The sequence below is a fragment of the Mytilus trossulus genome, chromosome 13 (assembly GCF_036588685.1).
Source record: "Mytilus trossulus isolate FHL-02 chromosome 13, PNRI_Mtr1.1.1.hap1, whole genome shotgun sequence".
In the NCBI taxonomy this organism is placed as follows: Eukaryota; Metazoa; Mollusca; class Bivalvia; order Mytilida; family Mytilidae; genus Mytilus; species Mytilus trossulus.
Window position 1 is genome coordinate 40,821,765 of NC_086385.1, and position 21,049 is coordinate 40,842,813.

Consider the following 21,049-nt stretch of genomic DNA (forward strand, 5'->3'; position numbering starts at 1 on the left):
TCTGTTGAATGTAATTATTCTGGAAGCTATGTTGATTCCTTTTTATCCCGTACATTCTTGTTATGACAAAAGTATCATTATTGCTGATTTGATGCGAATGTCACACAAGTGAAAGGTTAAGCTAGCTATAAAACCAGGCTCAATCCACTATGTTCTACATAAGAAAATGCCTGTACCAAGTCAGGAATATGACAGTTCGTTTCTGTTTGTTTGATGTGATTGAGCTTTTGATTTTGTCATTTGATTAGGGACTTTACTATATGAATTTTACTCCGCGTTCAGTATTGTGGTGATTTTTTTTTAACATGCGATTCATAACTACACGATAAAATGTTAAATAACAGCCATATCGAACTCCAAGAAAAATCCCAATTGAAATTCATTCATTACATGACAGAGTCAAAAGCCCCTGTACATACACATGATACAGCTAATTGAAAACAATTGTCATATTTCTGACTTGATAAAACATGTCCTTATGTAGAAAATGGTGAATTAACACCCGTTTTATAGATAGCTAATCTCTCACTGGTATGACGGTCGGTGGTGTCCATTTTCAATTATAGTGGCAATTCAAGCATGTAATGATTGGAACAAGCTAATATAATATATGTTTTAACCTGGTTATAATAGACCAAAGGGCTGATTTAGACATTTAACGTGCTGATTCATAAGGTGACAGTCAACCGAGACCGATGGTATCCTACCATAAACAAAATATTTTGCCTCAATGCCGACAAGTGTCATTTCTCCTTGATGCCACGTGTTTATTTGTCATGTAGAAACAGTCAATAAAACACTCTTTTCTTTGATACGGCCAGTGTTGAAACCACGATTGAAGACGCGTTCACGATACCATCAAGGCTGTAAACAAATGCAAATTAAACCTAAATCGGAATCAAATTCAAAAGACAGATTAATGAAAAGGACATACAGTTCTGACTATAGTTTTCTACGGGATAAACTGTTATACATTACTGTGTTCTTTTAGTATAATTGGGGTGTCATATCAAACTCCAATCAATATTGACATATGTCTATTATAGAAGACCACGTGTTGATGGTTGACAGGCGCATTTGCGTACACCCAACATCTCAATGTTTACATATTTCAACCCAATATTTGATAACGTATTACATAAATGACCCGTTGATAGTAATAAAAAGAATAAAAGAAAACAATTGCCCTATCAAGGCCCTTATGGTTGATATTTTGTTTCTTTCTGTAGCTTATGAGTAACCCACGATAATGTAAACTCTTCTTTGTGTATTCAATATAATTTTAAACAACATTATTTCGTTCTATCATATCGTGAGATCGAATCATCAAGAACTCATTATACACGGATCTTTAATCAGATCATGATCTTTTAGTGGTATTTTAAAAGAGGTGTTACATCCTTAGTTTCACGGGTCAACATATTTGCGGTAACTTATATATGTCATTGATGTGATAAAGATAGAGTTATGTGATCCACACGATGAATATAATAGAAATATCAGTGTTGTTTCAATACAGTATAAAGTGTACTGATTTTCTATTCCTTCCTTCTCTCATTTATATTGGATTCATATTATTAACAAATGTATCAGGATAATTTAAAGGTATTATTGTCATTACCGCAACCGTTAAATTATCAATGTGCCCAAAAATATAATTTGCTGAAAAGTTATGCACATGAACAGTAGAACATATCTGAGTATATATTGCATTGTTAAATGTCTCACAGTGTTTATGATAAGGATGTATAGAAATAAACTTATCATAGATACCAGGATTAAATTTTGTGTTTACGCTAGACGCGCGTTTCGTCTTCAAAACACTCATCAGGAACGGTCAAATCGAATGTTGTGCACCATGTTTTTTTATCTCTTTATGCATGTTTGAGTCTTTTTTTGTGCTTCTCATTTTATTTACAAATTATAACGTCTTGCTCCTGTCGATTCACACGGTGTGCTCTTTTTGTACATCACTCTAATTCCTAACTTGATAGCGAATGTTTTAAATTTGAACATCGATACACCCCTACTTCCTCAAATTCTGATTAAAATAGATTGAGGATACATTATGTGTATAAAAAATCTCAAACCAAAGTCCAGCATATTCAGTGTGGAAAACTATTTAGATGTTTAATCATTTTTATATCAATCTACTAAACATTCATTGTTTAACCCTTTAAAAGTGACACATACCAATCAAAATATTTACACTTTCTAGTATCAAATGACTTTAATTAGTAAAGTTGTGTTATATATTCAATCTACTTTGATATACATGATTAAGTACAATAAAAATAAGGGCAAATAGGTAAAACGAATACATGTTATAATTGTCACTTTTTAACTGTTCAATCTCTTTCAAACTTCTCTTAATAAGCAATCAACATGTATGTTCTCCCATTTTTTATCGAATTAAATCTATGTGGCTTTCATAATATTAAAACAAAGGAGTCTAAAGATACCAACAATATATCCACAACACAGAGTGAAATAGACACAAACATAGCTATGGGAAAACACGGAAAACCGACGGAAAGACACCCAACAGTCATCAACATTCTATTGAAAAGAAATGTATCACCGAGCAACCGAAGCCTAAGAAATAACTGGAGATGATTTCAGATTCTTTGGTAAAAAAAACAAGTTATGTTTCTTCTGTTTATAAAAACAAATATTAAAATTATTATACAAATATGTATGTGACACAACTCAACCATGCATTATCGATGAGCAATCAACACCAATATCAAAAGACTAACAGACCATTTGCAATCCAATAGACAATGCACATACAATAATGGTATGAATGTATTTAGCCAGGGAAATTTTATCGGAATCTGTGTTGACTCAGATTTTGCTTCGGAATGGTTACTATTAATCGTATTATAAGTAATAGATCTTCTTATAATTCGATTTAAGACAATGACCAGGCGCCATACTTAAACAGATTGTATCCTACAATAGAATTGCAGATAAGCCTTTAGACAAGAACTTAATTTTAAATTTCATGAAATATCCTCAAAACATTTATGAATAAGACATAATTCAAATATTCAATTTCTCTCCTCTATAGTCATGCCTTGCTCAAAGAAAATAGTTCTAATGATTCTAAAATATTTCTGATTTGTTCCTATGAGAGAACATAAATGCAATTGAACTAAATAGTTTAAAAATGAAATCTTCACTTAATTATTTCGATGTGTTGGAAATATTTTTCAGTATTTGTCATATCTGAATGCTAAAATCTTTATTTATAAAACCCAATAATGTACTCGATTGCTTGAATAGTTATATAACAGGTAGTGATAAAAAAATTTCCAAATAAACTGTCCATGTTACTTCTGTACTTTTGACAGATCTCCTTGCTCTTCAAAGATCTGACGAATACTTTCAGATAATCCCCCTTCCTCGGCACTTTCAAGTGCGGATGTTAACTTGTCGACTTTGTTTTTCTTCAACTGATCGAGTGCAGTTTTTAGTAATGTGAAAGCCTGTCTATTACTCGATGGAAACTTTTCACAAATTTGATCATACTGAACTTGTTTCATATCCAGATTAAGAACAGTTTCAAACATTTTGTCTGCATTAAGCAATTTTGCTATAGCCATAATGCCTTTTTCTGACAAGAAATCTGGAAGTACAAATAATTGTTATTATATGAATGAGTATTAACGAAACTATTTGGTTTTCTATGTTGTGTCATGTGTACTACTGTTTGTCTGTTTGTCTTTTTCATTTTTAGCCATGGCGTTGTCAGTTTGTTTTAGATTTATGAGTTTGACTGTCCCTTTGGTGTCTTTTGTCCATCTTTTTTAACGAAAAGTTGAACAAAGTATCAAAACAAAATGATTTTTTACAAATTTAGCAGTGAGCAAATCAATACAAACAAACAGTTAAACATAGGAATAGATAGGACAAACATAATTTCAACTGCAGACAATTAATAAAAATGAGAATATAAGTGATATTCAATGTCAACATAAGATTCGTGACTTTTAGTTTTGTGATGAAGAAACTCTTTAGAGAAATGAAAATGGTAAACAACATCAAAGTTTGTTACGCCAAAAATGTTTCGCTTAGATATGCCACTTGGTCGTTTAAAATCTTTACAATCCAACAGTTTTGATGAGACGTACGTGTAACAAATAATTCTCTTATCAAAGGCAGAGGCGGATTGAGGGGGAAGGGGGCCCGAGCCCCCCCCCCCCCCCCCTTATTGGGAAAACATTTGGTTGCTTATATAGAGAATCATTCAAGCGTTACTGGAGCGGGCTCCCTCTTAGGTCACTCAGTGGGCCCCCACTTATGACAAATTATTGATCCGCCACTGAAAATGTTTGATTCTTTTTCATACATCAGCTATAGTTCCTTCAAACTAGCTACTGTTATTTTTTTTTTTGTATTTATTTGTATTGAGGTTAGATAACATTGGAAGTGTATATCTTAAGGTATGCGTAAGAAATAGAATAACTATTTGTATTGTTTTCCTTACCATCTTCGCTGAATTGACGAACTGGAACAGTCGGTTGCCTGTCTATAAAACTTTTTCCTTTGGTTGTCCTTAGATCAGACCGCTGTGATCTTTGTCGGTCAATTGGTTTTCTGGAAGATGAAGCGTTTGCGTATTCTTTGTTGAGTAGTGTATTATAAATTATTTCATCCAAAAATTCCTGATCCTTGGTGAGTAACAAAATACCGTACACATCTTGGTCCATTTTTGGTTTAATTTCTACTACGAACCTTGTAAAATTCTCTGTGGAATTTGGCAAAAAGGTCATATCTAATCGTTTCCTTGACGAGAAACGTGGCATACTGAAACATCCTTTAAGATTGATGGATATTTTGATTTGTGGTTTGAAGACTAAATCTTTGCTTATCCAGTTCTTGAAAAGTTGGAAGCCTCTCTCTTCACAGTTTTGGCAAAACGCTTGCATTTTTGATTTTTCAATACAAGCGAGCAGAACTGTAAGGCCACGTGACGTCACCTCACTTACAAAGAATAGAATTTTGCAGATGGATTGATGACCATGCATTTCCTCAATGTTTCCAGATATTTCTAGTGGACCTTTCTTTAGTTCATCCTTGCCTATGAGAGAAACGCTTGTTCTAAAAAAAAAAGGATAGACGCTTAATTTTACATTCTAATGCTAATACAGAGTATAGCGACATACAGTTGTAAGTAGGACGGCATACACTGATGTTAAACTTTACGTCTGTTAACTAACTGATAATCGTGAGTAAAACAATAACGCGAATATGTAAAAATAGGAATGTTGCCTCATTTTACTATATCGAGCAGCTTAAAAATCACCAAAGTAAATCCTCTAGCAGTGGACTGGAATGGGCTCAACGCGATATACAATGTATACAGTATATTTACGAACAGTGCATGTTATGCAACACTCTCTGACTAAGCTATTACAGTCTGTTTTTAAAATTTAACCTTTTTGTAACCTGCTTAAAAGGCGGTGAAAGATACTAGAGGAATATTCAAACTACTGCTGAGACTGCTTTAGAAAAACGTGGTCGGTGGACAACAAAATAGCACACTTTTTAACACTTGGTGGGTACTTATGCTCGTAAAGTTGCAGTATAATCTAAATGATAAATTATTGGTTCTACCACATGTTATGGTGTTTTAAAAACCATTACATGTCTTTATTGATACAGCTTGATAAAAGCTAATTGATATTGCTAATAGAGGACCACAACTATATGTATGTATTTCAGCTATCGGAAAGGCAATCATCCCTGATCTAGTTTGACTATGTTAGACATTGTTATAGCTATTACATCTGTTTTCTATTGCGCTCTGGAACATATGTTTCTATCAAATATGTATACGGAATATAGATTAAACATTGATATTTTGAAAATAAATATAAATATAAATGTTGTCTTTGATTAAAAACTAGTTATAATTTAATTTTGGATGTAACTCGAGTTCTGATTATCTGACGTTATTTTGTTATGAGCCCATAGACATAATTTAGTCATGTGACCGTGACAACATCAACGTTTTTTCAGGGTTTTCTACTGTTTAAAATGGAATTTAGAATTAAATTATAAACAATAACTGTAATATTTTCTGTCTTTTCGAAATAACATAAAAAATGTGGTGCACACTGTTAAATAACCTGTTACGCGCGTCATTCAGTGTGCACCAAATTTTTTATGTTATTTCTTCATAGACAGAAAAAAAAATACAGTCATTCCTTTAATAACTAACACTTTTTATAAAGTTAAGCTACATTTTTTTAAATCTATAACTGACATGGAACTGGAGTATTTCGTTTTCTACATGAGACGATTAAAGGGTACAGGGTTTGAGTCTAACTATAAATTAAGACAATAGTGTGTAACCCACTGTTCAAAAGTCATATATCAATCGAGAGAAAACAAATTCAGATCACAAACTAAAACCGAGGGAAACACAACAACTTTAAGAAGTAAAGAAAAATATCAAAAGAAGAACAACAAACAAAAACTGATAATGGAAAGATTGACAATGCCACAGCTATGCACAAGAGATTAAATGACACATACAGTAACACATGTTTATCACCGGAGCCTTACTTCTTATTTAAACATATCATATTTTTAAATTGAAATTTAACATGACAAACAAACAACATATGCATGCCAATATCTTTTACAACTACAAGCTGATAATGCAAGGGAAGGAACACACATCATATGAGTATTCAATACATGTACACCAATAACTTCAACAGTTTTGTCTGCTGTTCACTGCAATGTTTGCTATATATTAAGATACAGACCTCAACCATCAATAATGACTGAAAGGGTATACTGAACATCCTTTAAGATTGTGGGGAAAAGGTTTTTTTTATCTCCAGTAGACGATTCTACCTTTGAGTACTAAAACCATTAGGTATCAACAGCCCTATACTATAGCTCTGAACTGATGTTTTGTCAAGCAATTCGAAAATTTTATTTTTTTGTTGAATTTCCTGTAATGGATTTTAAATTCAGAAATATATAAATGAATCTCCTTCATACGTATATTTGATACCTTTGTGAGGATATTGTTATATTTTTGTAGATTTTGAAAGACTGTGACGTAATATATCACTTGAAAATATACATTCAACTGCGAATCAACCATGTTGATGTTAAAATTACACAATTTAATTATGCTAGCCGATACCCAGAAATCTTGTCCGTCTCAAAAACTGCAGTATGATTTTCATCAACCGTAACCACGTTATCTGTTAATGTAAATTGTCCATGTGTATTTTGTCTGAAAAGTCTGTACACATAGTCTTCATCTGACTCAGAGGGTTTTCTGATATCATTCAGTGGTAGTTTGACTTGAACCTTCTGCTTTAGGTTTGTATCCCCAGTAGTATACAAACAATCAGAAATTGCCAGAATCGCTTCTCCATTTTTACTCCGTTCCTCGTACTGTCTTCGCAAAATTGCTTTATTCACAGGAATGACCTAGCAAAAATGTTTTTGAATGATGAAAAAAACAAAATTTGAAGTTGATATATTATAAAAGATAAAATTTCAGTGCAATAACCCTTACATTTTTTTTCATCTTTCTTATTAAATTATGCATTTGCAGTGACAGACATAGATAAGAAATGTATCTTTGTAAAGGTCCAGACGATATAAACAGGCACCCTATCATTGTCGTGCTTACATATGCTCGTTGTTGACGCCTTTTTATTCATTTACTTTCTATAAATCTGTCAATAAGACATGATCTTTTTATCGAAAAATAATTGTATAAATTTCATCACCTGTTTGATTCGACTATGAATTCGTTATTATTTGTTTGGTAACAATGTTGTGGATTTCTTTGTACCAGGGAAGAACGAATGCAACATTCAAAGAATTAATTTTATAGGGATTTAAGCAAACTATGGTAAAATCACGAAATCAAATATTAACGAATAATCTTTCTCAATCGATTAAAATTGATTAACACGAAAATAAATGCACCCACAGTAACCCGAATTCAGAATGTTTATACTGTACGTACATGTAACGTTACAGATTCCTCATTCTCAACTGCACCAGGAGGAAAGGTTACTTCAACTCTGTTGTCGGTTTGCGCTACATACTTGCAACCATTTGGTAAGATGTTTACACGTTCTTTTAATGGTTTTGATACAATACAAAGTGCATCTAATTTAACAGCTTGAAACGTCACTGATTTATCCTGAAATCGAAAAGAAAACAACAATCAGATTAAGAAAAATCATGTTTACCTGTGTTACGGAATGGTATGTTCTCTTAATCAATTTACATCCTTTGTCGGCACGATTATCAACTTTAAAATAAAAATACATCAACATCTCCAGCCTCCTACATTGATATTGATAAAAATAAATAAACGAAAAACAGAATACATTTTAGAACATTTACTTATTTCAAATTTACAGGGAGCATTGTTTAGTTCAAGTAATTCCAACTTTAATGAAAAACAAAACCATGTAGTGATTTTAAAAATTCGGTAAGTAAAATTCTGGCTAAAGGTGTAGGAATTTTGGGTAGATTTTCGGAGTGAAGATTTAAACTCCTTACTAAGAACGCTTGATGTAAAGGTTCCATTGTTAGCAGCAACCCTCTAACAAAGAAATCATGACTGGAAATGCAAGCCGTAGAATATCGTATCAATAAAGATATGTATATTTCAAATGCAGGCGTCGCTTAAATAATGGAAAGTAAAAATGAAAAAAATATTGAAAACAACACGGTTTTTTTTATTTCATGCGTCCGAAGCGCTTTTTTGGATATTTATCTTCATCAGGAACGCTTAAAGCCAAATATTTGAAAGCCGAGGATGTGTCAGTTTACAATTGGAAAGCTCTTAGGTTAACCTGAACTAAATTGAATGCAGCATAGTAACATAAAAAGGAAAAACTCCTTGAATATTTTCTTTTAATGCAGTTCTACAAAATACCTTTAAAGTAGCGTCGACCAAAGTCCACTTGGGTCCAAATTTAATGTAGGCCTTCAAAAGCAGAAACTGATAGTTGATGTCATTTGGCAGCTTTACTCTCACAGATATCTTCCCTGAACTATCTTTTGGAAAATTCCGGTTATCCTTTGGATCTTTTGGCGCGATATGGAAAAAATCTGTCTCAAACTTGTAGTTCTGTAACACTGCATCTGGTTTATAAGACCGTTGGAAATCGTCTGATTTCCATTGAATAGCTTGGATTATGTTAGAGACATCCGAAGTTGAGTAGAGTTGAATTCCGCAACCAATATCGTAAAAGGCTCTAGAATGGAATGAATTTATAATTATATTGTCAACTGCGCTTGTAAAATATATCTTGTTGTATTTGTTAAGCTTTTTTTTTATATTTTAAAAGGCATTAATTTCTGTAAAGCCCCAAAAATAGTGTAGATTAATCTAACCAAACTGTGTAAAAAACAGAAATTAACGTTGAAATATTAAAACAGGCTATACAATCATTATTTTATTAGAAAACATGACTTCATCTCGCAACGACTAATTAAAGACGCCTCCTAACAATTGTAAGCTTTCATTTATATATGAAAACTTTGAACTATATGGCATGAGAAAAAACATTGCATCTATTTTGAAATGACAGTCGACCCTGTGGTGAGGGGTGTTTTACTTTGAGTAAGAGGTTAATAGTTTATAGGTATTAGTAGCTGTATTTATGCGTGTTCCCTATTATTCAGTTTGTCTTTAAAACATACTGATGTTGTTAAGGAAGAAAAAGTCCATACATACCCAGGAACAGGCGGAATCTCAGTACGTTTTTCATCTGCTTTCTGCTTGTCAATATAGGTTGACCTTTGAATAAAAAAACAATGCACACAAAGATATGCACCATGTCCAGAAACATTGTTACAAAAAATTGTGGTATGCAAAATGAATCTAAGATTTGTATAAACTAAATAATATAGTTTGATTATTTGATTACCACGTCATTGACTGATGGCTGTGTGTCTTCACAAAATTTTCATATGGAAAAATAGATTGATTGATTGGTTGAGGTTTCAAGTCAATTTAGGACTGTCGTTATGTTTTGTGGCGGGAAATCTTAAATGAGGGAGAGAACCACGGATCTTCTATATGGAAACTGAAAATTATTAGGAGAAGTTGGCACCTGCCATGTTCGGGATTCGAACTAAAGACCTTAAACTAGTGATATAGTAGCTCGACTACTTAGACCCGTTAATCACTGATGTTCTTTGTAAAGTTGGAAAAAAAAGTATTGCAAACTTATGGGAATTCCTTTTCAAAATAGTAAATTACTACAGTTGTAGCTGACTAAATTCAATAACATCTTCTGTGAAATATTGTTCAACTACAACATCTATAACTATATTACATTTTTTTGCGAACTTCAATTAAGCAGAAATAGTCGAGTTCATGTTGTGCATATGGGTAATGCAAAAACATCTATCTGATAACTACAATAGTTACAAAACTAGATGTAATTAAATCCAGACATTCAACTGCTGTTCAGCTACAACACTAGTTTGAGACAGGTTATACGATTCAAAAACCTATAACTAGCCATTAGTGTAAAGCATACATAGACTGATTAGACCGTTAGTTTTCCCGTTTGAATGGTTTAACACTAGTAATTTTGGGGGCCCTTTATAGCTTGTTGTTAGGTGTGAGCCAAGGCTCCGTGTTGAAAGCCGTGCATTAACCTTAAATGGTTTACTTTCATAAATTGTTATTTGGATGGAGAGTTGTCTCATTGGCACTCACACCACATCTTCCTATATCTATAATCAGCTTCACATACTCAATAATATCTGGTGTTCTTCCTTTGTCCTTATGTTGCATTGCCATTGATGTCTGAGCATTATCTGTTGACCTGAATATAAAAATTAGACGTTTAGAACAATAGAATATGTTTACTTTCGTTTGTACTTTTAAATCTCTTCAATATAGATTTTAAATTGTATGAAGGAGCGTTACTCCATACGTATCATCAAATATTTAGAAATAGAGTTTTAATTGCATAACTTAATCTGGAACTATGTTAAAAGACCAAAATGTGAATTGATAAAAATCAATTTTATTTTCTCTATACTATTTTGCATACTTTTTTAATGAAAAAGGGGCCAATATTTTGTTTGCAAATTCTAGATAAAATCATTTTCCGCAATGTTTGCAATAGCTTATATCTGAAAATCATGAACTTTGGCCGTCATTCTTTTATTCGTTTGTTTAACTTTTTCAGAGGGGGGTTTCATTTTTGTTATTGATATACCAGTAGTAGCCCATAAGAACAGGACAGTCAACGTTCTACCATACCGTATTGCAAATAAGAATGCAAACTATTAAAAGTAGTCTGTATCGAAATAGTAAGACTAAGTTCACAGTACTAAGCTTTTAATTTCTATAGAGGCTTCCATGATAACGTATTCTTTTGTCTTTTTCCCGGGTTAAAAGACAATAAATATCAAAGTATAAATAAGTATCTATTGGTTAATACATACCTGAAGGGGTCGGTACAGCTTTCTCCATCTAGCACGTCTTTGACTGCGTCTTGATCTCTGCATGTGTATTAAATAGAAAGGAAAAATTACCACATAAAGATTATTTAAAAATGGTCAATTATCGTAAAAGGAACCACTGACATTTTTTTTATTATTAGTTCATCTTTTTAACAAGCCTGGTTTAATTCAAATGTTCATGTTACACTAGTGGGGTTGAAACTCTTCACCGTTCCAGAGCACCATCGTGTTAACGGAGAGAAGAATTCGCTGTTAATCTCTGAAACTCTTCGCCGTTCCAGAGCACCATCTTGTTTACGGAGAGAAAAGTTCGCTGTTAATTTCTGAACGAATGGATCAATTTCAACAGACGTGCATATACATATACTTGTATAGGTTTGTTGATTTATTCGAATTAGAATATTGTGATACATACAGGATATGTCAATTTCTTAATTCACGGGATAGCAGTTAGCTGGTGGTAAGTTTATGTAATAGAACAATAATAGAAGTTTGAAAATGTTTGTATGTGACTTCAAATTATGATCTGTAAAATATGAGTTTTGGATGATATCTATCAAAGACAGGCTCTATCTAAATAAAATCTTGAATATCATCAGTTGATTCATAACATTACTCTTTCATATAGCCTCATTTTTAAGCCAAGGAGACAGTGCGTCACATTTCTATTACACTTCTGTAACTCCTGCACATGATGCGCATTTCAAATGCAATAATTTCATGTATTTAATGATGTAATATAAGCAATCAGTACAATCCTTTCGTTACAACGCAAATAGTCACAGAAAATACTTACAAACACCAAGTAATAGTTGGTATTATCTTAAGAACGTACGTGCTATCAGACTTTTTTCTTTTCTGTAGTATCGTATTCAGCGTTTCTGTCAATCTGCCCACCATCATCTTGAAATCAAAGTCTGATTTAGCGTGTCTGAAGATGACAAAAAAAAACATATTATATTTATAAGAAATTATGTAAAATTATTATATATTACCGAATTTCAAAGCTTTATTCCGGAGCACCTGATATCAACTCCGGTTTAGTTCGTATTATTTAGTCTTTAGTTGTGCTTTTGTATACTGTTGGGTTTTTTTTTTCTTTTGATCGTTTTCCGTTGTCTGTCACGGCATTTTCAAGTAATGAGTTTAAATATCCCTTTGGTATCTTCCGTTCCTATTTTACAACTTAAATTACTATTTTAAGTTCAATATAACAGCATTTGTATCAAATGAAAAAAACTATTTGCGCAAATTTTAAGACAAGTGTTATTTTCCCTATAAAATGTAATACGTATCAGTTTGTTTTTTAATTTGGTTGCTTTTTATTCTAGCACATTTAGTTAATTCTGGTGATTTACATTGGACGTTGAAAAATATATTGAAAGGTTAGTCTCCACGTTCTTCCAATCCGTAAATAAGAGGAAAAAAATCCATGTTAAATTCAATTTTATTTTAATTTTTTTATTAGTTTGTGATTTCTCCAAAATAAACAAAAATGTTACATTTAGTACCTTAAAATGTTCATGTTGTAAATTCTAAAACCCACGTTAAACAAACGTAAAACCTTCAGGAACGTACGAAAAGTATAAATATATCAAGTGTGTAGGTTTGAATTCGGAAGTATGCAGTTCCTATGACGTCAGTTTGTTTGAGATGCCAGAGACTATGCAACATTGTGGCGGATTTTATTTTTTTATTACAACAACTAATGCAAAACAATGTAAATAAACTCATTATAGATACCAGGACTAAATTTAGTATATACGCCAGACGCGCGTTTCGTCTACAAAAGACTCATCAGTGACGCCCGAATCTAAAATAATTTAAAAGGCAAAATAAAGTACGAAGTTGAAGAGCATTAAGGACCAAAACAACTACTTACCTGTTTTCTGATAGAAATCGTAGATTCTGCTTCAATCGCTGAATTATTCCCAAAGTTTCTTTGTCATACTCAATGACATCCCTAAATACAAATAATACATCTATATTTTGAAATTTTTGGTGTGATTCACTATTGTGAAATAAATTCACTATGTGTGTATTAAAGAAGGATCTTTCCCGTAAAATAATGACCGATTGTTAAAACGGTTCTCAAAGGTATTGACCTCTTTTCTCCTAACGTTTTTAACAATCAAAACCATATGATTCACTTATAAACAGTTGCTAAAGATATTGGCATCGAGCATCGCCTATTATACTACTGTTGTCTTTTTTTAAGAGTTAAGAGGCAATAACATGCTGAAACGCGCATCTAGTGCAGTCGAAGTATTATCGTCTTGCCAGAGATGGTGGGATACTCTGATGACACTCTAAGCAATGTCAAACTCTATGTGCAATGTCAATATGGTTATTAGCAGCGATGAAGAAATACAACATTGACATTCTAATGTGTAATTAGACAGATAAAAAAATGATTTCTGTTATCACAAAAGCTGGCTGCTGTACATATATTCCGTACCCATTTGGTTCACACATCGTTGTAAATATAATGGAATGTGATGTGACTGTCATACAAGTGAGAGGTTTAGCGCTATAAAACCATTTTCTACATTTGAAAATGCCTGTACCAAGTCATGAATATGACAGTTGTTGTCCATTCGTTTGGTGTGTTTAATCATTTGATTTTGCCATTTGATGAGGGACTTTCCGTTTTGAATTTTCGTCGGAGTTTAGTATTTGTGTGATTTTACATTTTTCATCTACCGTTGCAATATCAGTGATAACATTTAAGCTTTTAAAGAAAGTTAGACTGACTAATACAATGGTATAAATAATGTACAAATATTAGACAGAACTGTAGAGAAATATTGACGAAAACTTAAATAAGTCTAAGATGTTCTGAACTTATAAAAATATGTGTGTTAGCTTGGGGAAGGGACCAAAGTAATAGTCATACACAGGACAGTTTTTTTTCAACAATTGACACAAACACAGTATACATACCTATCCGAAAGTATGTTAAGATATGTCTCAACGTTCGTTATACTTTCATTCAAAAATAGTTCTTCTGTTGAAGGCGCATCATTTCTACAAAAAAAAATCAATGTGTTATTAGTGGATATAGAATCAAAACAAGTTTCAGTTTGATCTCCAATTGTTGGTACAATGTATAAATAATACAGATGATTATGGTATGATTTTAATGAGGTGTAATTGGTAAAATTAGTTCATTGTTTTACCACAGTTTCAAAACTAGTTCTAAATCATTTAACGACATGATTAGCATTAGTCATCGGACTCAAATCTGTTGAGAAGATAGTTTAGTAATGGTTTTATCAAGTGTTTTTTTTCTTCTGAACGAGCCTCAACTAATCTAACGTTAGGTGTAAAGTATGAAACCTTATTACATCTGGTAGAACTTTCTGATATTATCTAAAAGGTCCTTATTAATTTATGTGAAATGCCATTTTCACGACTTTTTCTATTGGTGAGAAGACGGAATACTCGGAATGAACCACTGACTTTTGGTAGGAAAACTAACAAGCCTGTTCATTTCAGATTAAAGTCAAGCGCACCTGCCATAAACAGGATTCGAACAAATACCTTCAGTGTTAACAGGCTAGTGATACAGTAGTTCGACTAATTAGAAAAGTCAGCCACCGAAACTACATTTTATTTCAGTATAGAGTGTAACCTGCCTAAACTGACACCTGAGTATTCATCATTCAGCTTTAACCAACACATTCATCGTCCCTAAATAGACCTATCCTTGCAATAAAACCTGAGTATTCCGACACCCTGCTTAACCATTTATTTTCTGGTCCCAGTGTGTCGGATTAGACAAGTTCCACTGGACTAGTATCTATAAATTGTAAAATTTCTGGAATCGTTTCATTCACTTGAAAAGATTGTCGATTTTGCACGCATCTTTAACAGTTTCCAGTACTTGCATAGTCTTCATTATGCAGGGTAATTAACAAATAAGTTATCAGTCAGGGGCGTTACTTAAACAAGTTAATTTATTTAAGTACTTATATAAGTAATTTTTGTTTTTAGAAATAATATAATTACTTAATAGAGTTTTTTTAAATTACAATAGAAACATAGATTAATTGTAGTTTTCATGATTTTAAACAACATTTTATATCATAAAATAACGAATTTATAAGATTTGAAAGGAGTACAGTGATAGAGGGTTACTTTAAAAATAATGACAAAAATATTACTTGAATGAGTTATTTTATACATTTTTGAAAAAATTAGAAATTTCACTTATCTAATGCACATAGGTAATTGATTTGTGTTACAAATTATAAATAACTTCAGGTCTTAACTATATCACAGGTATCTATCTATTTATATCAGTCTACCTTCAAGATTTTAGATGAAAATGATAATTTAATAGTCCCATGAGACCAATCTTTGACCCAGAAGCAACGATATGAAAGATAAGTGCGTCAGAAAGTTAATTAGTGTTTCAGAAGCATTAGTTTTTATATATCAAGGGAAAAATAACCAGATGACTGTGAAAATTATTTGAAGCTAGTAAAATCTGTATTATTGGACACCTATAAAAATAATATTCAGAAAAATAACTTATATAAGTTATATTTAAAATAGCCTCGTTTTCAACATTACTTGTATAGGTATATTGTTATTTTAATTGTTACTTGTTTAAGTAATGCCCCTGACTGGTTATATTCTATAACTTACATCATCTGAATGACGAAAATGAGTGGACAACGCCACGACCAAACACAGATAAAGAGATATACTCGTTGTTCTATGAATTAGATGTACCTACTTTTTAAGGACACTCTCCCTCATTTCTGCCAATTTTTGAATCATCTGGTCTGTCTGTGCTCTATTTAAAACGTCCATTGCTAGATATAAATAAATAAACTCATCATAGATACCAGGATTGATATTTTGTATGTGCAACAGACGCGCGTTATGTCTACCGAAAACTGATCAATGACGCTCGATTCTAAAAAAAAAGGGGAAAAAGGACAAATAAAGTTCGAAGCTGAAGAGCATTCAGGACCAAAAATTCCTAAATGTTTTGCCAAATACTGCTAAGGTAATTTATTCTTAAGGTAGAGAAGCCGTTGTATTTCAAATATTCAACTTTTGTGAATAGTTAGGAACGACATCAAAATTTCAATGTAGGATAAAAAAAAAACTTAATTCACATAGTTTTTAAACTGACCCCAACACACCCCTCTTAACTGAATTTGGGGGAAATGGATTTACCAATAGGGATATATGTAAAAATCCAATTTAGATATACAAAACTTGCAGAATTTTACCCACCCCCCCCCCCCCCCCCCCCCACCCCCCAAACTATTTGATTTAAGTTTCTTTTACCCTACATTGATCTTTTGATGTCGTCCCTTAAGGAGTTTTGGGTGGATGGCAGCTGATGGATCCGTTTCTATCTCAAACAAAAAATATTATCATGCGATTACCAAAAATGTCCTGACTTTTTGAATATTTAATGATCTAGACCTGTAATTTGAATTACTTGATTATTATGTTTAAAAATAAATATTGATGATAATGTGATAATAATGACAATTAACTTATGAATATGTAATAACTTGACACCTGAGGGGCCTCTGTACTTCTTGAAACAGTTTTGTAAACACGTACTTACTCCATGTAGCATCAACGGAAACTATATGCACATCAACTCGCCATTTTAACTGCATGCCTTCATTTTGAACAATACTGGTTGATTATTTTTGTTCAACATTCATTTACAAATATTTCATGCATATTGAGGAAAATATTAGTTTTATTTAACAATAATATAATCGGTAAAAATTGTAAATGAGGCCATCTGGGATGGTGGTCGGGGAATTCGGACTGCAACTAGAAAATGAGAAATATATCGTTAATAGGGACAAACATTTTGCCTTATAAAGACCACATTAGGACCCCTCAATGAGTTGTTTCATGGTACTCTCTCTACATGATCCTTTGGTTTTAACAGCCCCGTTTCACCTGAACATAGCTGCGAACTTGATACATCCCGATCAACCAAACGGACGCCCCACTTTATATCAAGGGTTTTGCTGCCAATCGGATGGAGACCTGAAGAAGAGTCTTGAACAAATCTTGAAAAATTAATGTATTTGTTAAGTATAAATCAAGGGATGAGCTAGGTGTTATGTTAACAACGAGCTTTTACAAATATGTGACTTGTTTTGTATTTGAATTGTTTCAAGTAAGTCATACTAGGGGAGATTATTCAGAATTTTTAAAGTAAATTTGCTTCTTTGTTTCGTATCAAGAAAACGAGATTGCGACAATAGTTTCTAGTTTTATATTCTTGATTCACATTATAAGAACTATATTCTCATTTTTTATTCAAAATTCTACACTTAAGTTCCTTTATTTTGTGTTTACAACTTTGAGAGAAAAAGTTATGTGTTATGTATATCATTTCTTACAAAATACAAGTTTTGCAGACCATGCACCTGTAGCTTGGAAGACAAAACCAAATACGTGGCTACGTTTTATCACATTTTTGCCTAACACTTGATTTTATCAAAATGTTAAGAATAGCCTTTGAATTAAATCCCCATCTACCGTAAATCAAATTTTATTAATAATTCTTGACAGAATAAATTATGACGATGACCTAATTAATTCTTCCATTTATAATTAGAACAAGGTTGTTAACGTCCTGGACAATAAAACTGGACTTTGACCTTGGAAAATATCGTTTGCTAAAATAAGGTATATAGTTTAATTAGACAGTGATGACCATCTGATATTACGTTTTGTATTAAAGGCCATGCCATTGTGAATTAATATGTTTTATGTAAATACTGCCAAGTTTTGACACTTCATCATTGTTCTTGTTGTTATGTTATGAAAATGCTTTATCAATTAAAGTACTTTAAAAATATTATTCAATAATTATTACTGGAATTTATTCAAACTTTATCTCTGTCATTTACAATTAGATAATTGATCAGAGTTCTGTTTGTAAACATTTGTTAAGTTTGTAAAAATACTGAAATTTAAAAAAAAACAAATCATCGAATTGACTAATTCTGTTTTATGAAATTTGTATGAAAAGGATATCATAAAGATGCATATGACAAGAGTATGAAAAACTAATGGTTCGGTAGAAATAATTATTTTTTCAAAAACCAGGTGAGAAAGTTTTCGTGTCTTCGGAACTGTTTTTTTAGTGAAACTACGTTAGGTATGATTGATTGTACTCACTCTGTATTTCAGATAGTATTTAAATTGATTGATTTTTTTTTGTCAAAATGGGAGGGGAACAAGTTGTTCTTAAAAAAGTTTTTCTTTTGACAAATCCAGATCCAAAACTGTGAAGTGAAACAGTTGAAGCAGATAAAAGCAGTGTGTTTTCAAATGAATGTTTTTGTTTGTTTGCTTTCAGTAGCAAATAGTTAATGCATTTTTAAGACAAAAAAGTTTGTATGCGGCATTCATTGGCATAAAGTTTTCTGGTCTATGCGTCCGTCTGCTTGTTCGTCCTTCCGCTCGTCCGTCTGTCCCGCTTCAGGTTAAACGCTTTGGTCGAGGTAGTTTTTGATGAAGTTGAATTCCAATCAATTTGAAACGTAGTACACATATTACCTATGATATGATATTTCTATTTTAAATGCTAAATAAGAGTTTTGACCCAATTTCACGGTCTACAGAACATAAAAAGTGATAGTACGGATGCGGCATCCGTGTACAAGGGACACATTCTTGTTGATAATTTATATGGGTTATATCTGCATTTGGTTAATCTCGAACTGTACTTTGAATCTTTTACAAACATAAGAAAAAAGTAAAAACACAAAAATACTGAACTCCGAGGAAAATTCAAAAAGGAAAATCAAAAATCAAAAGGCAAAATCAAAAGTCCAAACACATCAAACGAATGGATAACAACTGTCATATTCCTGACTTAGTACAGGCATTTTCTATTGTAGAAAATGGTGGATTGAACCTGGTTTTATAGCTAGCTAAACCTCTCACTTGTATGACAGTCGCATCAAATTCCATTACATTGTCAACGATGTATGAACAAAACAAACATACTCAAGGGTAAAAATGTCAAAAATAGGGGTACAGCAGTCAATATTGTGTTATCATCTTATTATCACTATGAAAACAACAAATGTAACTAAGAATCACAAAAAGGCATACATCGAATTTAACATACTCATTTTGCTTTTCTTGTACCACTTAATTTATGTATATAAAGTCTACCCGTAAAGGAAAGAAGGTTTTCATTGCTGGTGTAAAAATGCGCGTTTGAAATTCGCACAGGTAGACATAAAAATAATTTTGTCGTTCAAAGTATGAAGGCATACATACATGCATAGTCCTGTAAAGTTGATATAGCAAACAACAGACTCAACAGTAAGTGTAACAATAATAAATAAAATAATGTGTGGTTCAAAGTATGACGGGATACATACGTACAGTTTCACGTCAAATGTATAACATAAAAACAGACTTAACAGAAAAAGTATTATAATTGAATAAAATAATTCTGTCATTCTATAAGAAACGAAGATGTCAATGTGAGATGTGTTAGTTCATTGCGAACCCGTCTGTTGTTGAATGTAAAGTGTTTCATCCGAAAAGTTAATGAAAGTGCTAAATATGCCATGATCCGGGTTTCTACAAATGTGATTGAAATGCATAAACCAGATTTTACGCCTATGAATGTATTAGTAAGAATCAGTAAAAATATTGTGTAAGAGTTCTATCATCAAAACATTTGAAAAATAACACTTAATTGTCAAGTTCTGTGCTTGTATAAATTTGGAAAATTCAGTAAAAAAAAATTATCATTGCAACTCAACTCTTATATTGCAAGATTTAACGTTCAGTAATTATCATAAAAAAACTGCTCTGTTGTTTGAAGCTCTCAATGTTTTTTTATAAAACAATGTGTCTTAAGTCAGGAGCCTCTAATACTATGGTTGTGGTTTGTAGATGTGTTATTAAATGTTTGGTTTTGTTCATTTTTTTCACATACATTAGGCCTTTAGTCTTCTCGTTTAAATTGTTTTACATTTGTCATTGTGGGGCCTCCTTTCATAGCTGACTATGCGGTATGGGTTTTGTTCATTGTTGAAGGCCCTACGGTGACCAGCTGTTAATGTCCATGTCATTTGGTCTCCTGTGAATAGATGTCTAATTGGCATTCGCACCACACCTTTTTTTTAAATAAAATAATGACAGGCATTTATGCCTTTTGTTTTAAACTTTTTACTTCTTAACTACAATAGTATGATCTTGCTTCAGAAACAGTTCGTATTTTCAGTTCGAATTCATATTTCACATTTCTTATACAAATAGATCAGCTTTTATAAAAGCAAAAAAGACCAAAAAATTGCAATAGATGAAACCGTATAAAAGCACATAAATATTAAAAAAAACACATCATATGAGGTTACTTTAAAACCAGAATTACCTGTTTTCCTTGATGTTGAATCTTTGATAGGTTCGGGCTTTCTGATCAAAAATGGACTGTGCGCTTTGTTGGATTCATCGTAATTAGTAATTAGTTATGTTGTTTGTATTATTAAATGATATAGTAATGAGCGAGATAAATTAACGATAAGATTCGAGGAAA

The 21,049-nt window shown here is 32.2% G+C and overlaps 1 protein-coding gene across 1 annotated transcript; it reads right to left on the reverse strand.

The window, feature by feature from the left end:
- Positions 1–2,255: 2,255 nt before the first annotated feature.
- LOC134695146 (uncharacterized) lies at positions 2,256–20,952 on the reverse strand. Its single transcript, XM_063556347.1, has 13 exons — positions 20,888–20,952; positions 16,232–16,310; positions 14,431–14,514; positions 13,370–13,450; positions 12,323–12,418; positions 11,470–11,526; positions 10,770–10,841; positions 9,740–9,802; positions 8,936–9,257; positions 8,012–8,191; positions 7,172–7,464; positions 4,493–5,106; positions 2,256–3,631 (listed from the first exon to the last, which is right to left on the reverse strand). The coding sequence occupies exons 2-13, from the start codon at positions 16,306–16,308 to the stop codon at positions 3,336–3,338; spliced, it is 2,235 nt and encodes a 744-aa protein (XP_063412417.1). The 5' UTR covers positions 16,309–16,310; positions 20,888–20,952; the 3' UTR covers positions 2,256–3,335.
- Positions 20,953–21,049: the final 97 nt, after the last annotated feature.

Bases quoted from the DNA above. Each gene is read 5' to 3' on its own strand.
- LOC134695146 (XM_063556347.1), bottom strand. From the start codon at position 16,308: ATGGACGTTTTAAATAGAGCACAGACAGACCAGATGATTCAAAAATTG. The intron at 14,515-16,231 runs GTAGGTACATCT...TTTTTTTTGTAG, and splicing joins AGGGAGAGTGTCCTTAAAAA to AAATGATGCGCCTTCAACAG. The intron at 9,803-10,769 runs GTATGTGAAGCT...TTTTATTCAAAG, and splicing joins AGAACACCAGATATTATTGA to GTCAACCTATATTGACAAGC.